General features: G+C 42.5%; 1 protein-coding gene across 1 annotated transcript in view; it reads right to left on the minus strand.

Moving 5' to 3' along the window:
• Window positions 1-4,576, minus strand: part of dcc (DCC netrin 1 receptor) — a 187,354-nt gene that overhangs the window by 48,907 nt on the left and 133,871 nt on the right. The window contains exons 13-14 of the mRNA XM_016484514.1: window positions 2,082-2,223; window positions 561-671 (exon numbers count right to left, since the gene is read on the minus strand). Of these exons, the coding sequence (XP_016340000.1) occupies window positions 561-671; window positions 2,082-2,223 (253 nt within the window). The remainder of the gene's footprint in view (window positions 1-560; window positions 672-2,081; window positions 2,224-4,576) is intronic.

Below are 4,576 nucleotides of genomic sequence, written 5' to 3' on the forward strand. Positions count from 1 at the left end.
GATAGATGGATGGATGGATGGATGATAGAAGGATAGATGGATGGATGGATGGATGATAGAAGGATAGATGGATGGATGGATGGATGATAGAAGGATAGATGGATGGATGGATGGATGATAGAAGGATAGATGGATGGATGGATGGATGATAGAAGGATAGATGGATGGATGGATGGATGATAGAAGGATAGATGGATGGATGGATGGATGATAGAAGGATAGATGGATGGATGATAGAACGATATGGATGGATGGATGGATGATGGATAGGTGGATAGATACTGATCAATGCCTCCTACTGGCAAACCACTAAACATTTCGAAAGAGTTCTAATGTAATTGATGTAATTTACTGAAATCACATGACTTTGCTGGTTTGATACGCGCTCTGAATCACTGGTTCAAAACAAATGACTCACAAAGCTTCACAAAGCAAGCACCCATCATTAGTGCTAAACCCCTCAAATATCATAAAAACAGACCGGCCTAACCACCTCGGACCGGTTTAAGCCACCCTAAAGAGCGAATTGTGCTGCACTGTGCGTCTGCAGTCGTTATTACCGTCCAGGTCGTTCTCCGGCGTCTCGGCAGTGTGCCACTCGCTGCTGGGCCCCGTGCCATTGACCGTCATGGCTGCCACCTGGAAGCTGTACTGGCTGCCTTTCTCCAGTCCTGTCAGACAATAAACAAAGAGCCAGAGTCACAGTGTGCGCGTGTGTGTGTGCGATTATTATTTGCGATTCTAATTAGTAAACAGCAATCAGTCAAGGCGGCAAGGTAAACAAGGTCTCCAAACCTCATCTAAACAGATCAGGATGCATTTCCATCATGTGTAAAGATAAAAAAACGCAATTATGATAGCAGGGTGCTGTCATCCCTGAATACCCCGGAGTTTGGGAAATTAGCATAACACACTCCAGCGGCACTGTGAAATGAATCCCTTCAGAAATAGCAACTTAGCGAGATATGCATCAAGGGAATAATGGAAATGAATATGATTTTCCAATAAATTCCGAAACCCTATTCAAACAAACACACATCTACGCTCCCAAAGTCCCGGAGGACGACAAATCCGGCGTGATGCGTCAACTTCTTTAGCATGCATAGAATCCGGCGTTAAAGAAACAAAGCGTGCAGCGGAGGAGTGCATCGCATGAAAAACATGGGAATCTGTTCTTCTATTCAGATCAGGGCCTTAACCACCATAGACATTAATTAATAATTAGAAAGGGCCAAAAGCAGCACTCTTTTTAGGATGACAGTCTGCCTCTACAGTCTTAAGGCCCGTTCACACCAAGCTATAAAGATAACGATAAAGATATAGTTCTAAAAATAATTCTTAATATTAAAGAATAGCAGAGTCCACACCACAGCTATAACGATAAAGACAAAGAGAAACGATATTGTTGGAATCACTTTCAGAACGATTTTTTTCCAGCTGATGAACGATACAAACATTGAAAGCCAATCAGAATCCATCCTGCTATAACGAGTTCGAGAATTTAAAGCGGCAGACGAGCTTGCGCTTATAATTAACAGACGATATCATCTGCTGGTGTGGACCATAGACTGTATAAAAACATGGACGTAGTGTCCGTGACGTCACCCGTAGTTTTCTGAAGAGCGTTTTTGAAGCTCAAAGTGGGCGGAGCCGGCCGTCGCCATCTTGGCAGTGCGTCACTCCCAGATAATCGAAAATGGGCAAAAAGGCGGGAGCAGGTTGCTGAAGCCACGCCCACCTAGCTCGATGGCAGTGCCAGCAGCGGCAATCCACCTGTCACTCAAGTGGCCACGCCCTTAATTATGCAGAACTTTAAGTCTTAATATAATTTAAACGGATGAATTATAAAAAAATTCACCCAAAATTAAATAACTGCATATGTGCATCTCTCTCTACACACAATGAAGCTGTAAGTTTAGTTACTTCAGTATCAAACAGCGTTAATTTAATTGCCGAATAATTTTCATCAACATTTTTTCACCGACGAATACGAGATGGCAATGTTCAAGACATGGTTACGGACTTGATTCAGATGCATGTGATGGAAAACATCCAGCATCATGCTGCGCAGACGGACTCACCGGTGAACAGGCACCAGAGGTTGTTGGGTTCGATGGCCTCCTGTTCCCCCCGCCGGCCCGTTTTGCGATGGCGGATCTTGTATCCGGTGATGAATCCGTTCTGCGTGTTTGCAGGTGGAGGCTGCCAGCTCACCTTAATGCTCTGAGACACAGACGAGAAACAAAAACTGAGATCATCCAAACATCAGCACGACATCCATTTATCGGCTAGAGCGTGTGAATATCGGTTAAATGCAAAATTACAAATAAACACGTGACCAAACAGAGTTTTTAAAGTTTCAGTTTTAAAATGTTTTTGAAGTCTCTTCTGCTCACCAAGGCTGCATTTATTTGATCAAAAATACAGTAAAAACAGTGAAATCTTATTCTAATATAAAACAGCTGTTTTCTATGTGAATCTCTGTTAAACTGTAATTTATTTCTGTGATGCGCAGCTGTATTTTCAGCATCATTACTCCAGTCTTCAGTGTCACATGATCTTCAGAAATCATTCTAATATGCTGATTTGCTGCTCAAGAAACATTTCTGATTATTAGCAATGTTGAAAACAGTTGTGCTGCACAATATTTTTGTGGAAACTGACACATTTTATTTTTCAGGATTCACAGATGAACAGAAAGTTCAAAAGAACAGCATTTATTTGAAATAGAAATCTTTTGAAACATTATGTCTTTCCTTTCACTTTTAACCAATATAATGCATCCTTGATTAATAAAATAATTAATTTCTTTCCAAAGGAAAAAAAAAAGCATGTTAATTGCTGCTGCTAATTTTTATTACCGTTCAGACGGATGCTTATTAATTATGCAGGGAAAGGCATTTAATTGTTCAGTAAAGCAGAGGAAGAAATGCATTGATTTGACAGGGTCTTTAGTATGAGCATAACTTACTGATGAGAAACATCAGCGGGTCAACCTTTACTAGAACTAGTACTGCTGTCTCTCTCTCTCTCCCCAAAGCATCCAAACTCCCAAACACAGATTCATTAACCTTCACAAACGGCCCTGAAACAGATATAAACTGCACGGCGCAGGAATGCCATCATACGCTCAGTGGCATCGTGAGTCTGCGCTCGTGCCATCTGCCCGTTAACATGCAAATAAAGCAATTAAAATTCACAGCACACCGCTGCCAACGTGACACGTCCATCCCGCTTCAGCCTCATAACAGTGACCGGCCAATCCTGCGGCCAGCGGCACACACTGCATTCATTAACATTCACTGGCACTCGTTCCTGGGTTTGGAGACTAATCTAAATTGATTACAGCTCGTGTGTGTGTGTGTGTGTGTGTGTCTGTGATTATGGCAGTGGTTCAGGATTGTCATTTTGGCCCCGTCATGGTGTTAATTATCATGGTGTTACAGCGAGAATCAACTCAGAACAATGTGTTGCTTCATGGATCTGTGTGTGTGTGTGTGTGATTATGGCAGTGGTTCAGGATTGTCATTTAAAAATAAAAAGGTCTTTTAATAATAAATATCATGAAGTCAGCTCTTTTTATTGTCTTGTTCTTTTAGACTGTCATCCACTTTCTCTCGTCTGTTGTGAAGCACATAATTAATCTGCAGGGTAAACCGCTCAACTTTGTATTCCACATCACTCTGATTCATCAGACGAAACGAGCCTCTCGACTGAATCCTAATGGAAAGAAAAGCAAGTTAACGACTCATAAAATCGATAAATATTTAAGATGCTGGTGTGGACTCAGATAAAGTGTGCCGTCGCTCTCTGACCTGCCCTCTCTCTCACTGGCTGTATTAGTTTATAGAGTCCATCCGTCTGATTCACCCATTAATAACCACTAGCAGCGCAACAAATGATGCACAAATAGACAGTTTAATTTTCCTGTGAAAAATGAAAATGTTTCCGTCTGAAAACGACCCTGCTGAACATGATGCATCGCTGCGCCTCTGCCAGCAAGAAAAGAGCAAGTTTTGTGAAATATAGTTGTGAATTCGGACCGAACGTCTCAGTCTCACATTGCCATTGCATTCATATTTAATTCTTAAGAATATCAGAAAGAATCATTAGTGTCAGGGTCTCACATCCCACGCAATACTCATGATTTTCAAAAGATGGATTCCCAATGCTCACTGTCTGAGCACACTGTTGATGATTTAACAGCCGTGAGCTGAGCTGATGTGTGATAGAGATGGGCTGCTGCTCAATCTAACGTCACAATCATCATTCTGCAGAGCGTCGGATGGACAGAGTGCATTCTGGGCTCTTTGTTGGTCCTTGGACGGGCAGAAGCGCAGCGGCACACAATGAAAACCAATTTCCTGACATAAACAATCCGTTATCGGGCCGCTCAGACAAAGCAGCTCATTACAGTGTGATGTATGTGTGTGACACAGTGTGTGTGTGTGTGTGTGACACACACACACGCACGCACGCACGCACACACACACACACGCATGCACGCTCACACACACACACACACACACACACACACACACACACACACACACACACACACACACACACACACACA

The sequence above is a fragment of the Sinocyclocheilus anshuiensis genome, unplaced genomic scaffold, assembly GCF_001515605.1.
Source record: "Sinocyclocheilus anshuiensis isolate Anshui unplaced genomic scaffold, SAMN03320099.WGS_v1.1 scaffold745, whole genome shotgun sequence".
Lineage (NCBI taxonomy): Eukaryota > Metazoa > Chordata > Actinopteri > Cypriniformes > Cyprinidae > Sinocyclocheilus > Sinocyclocheilus anshuiensis.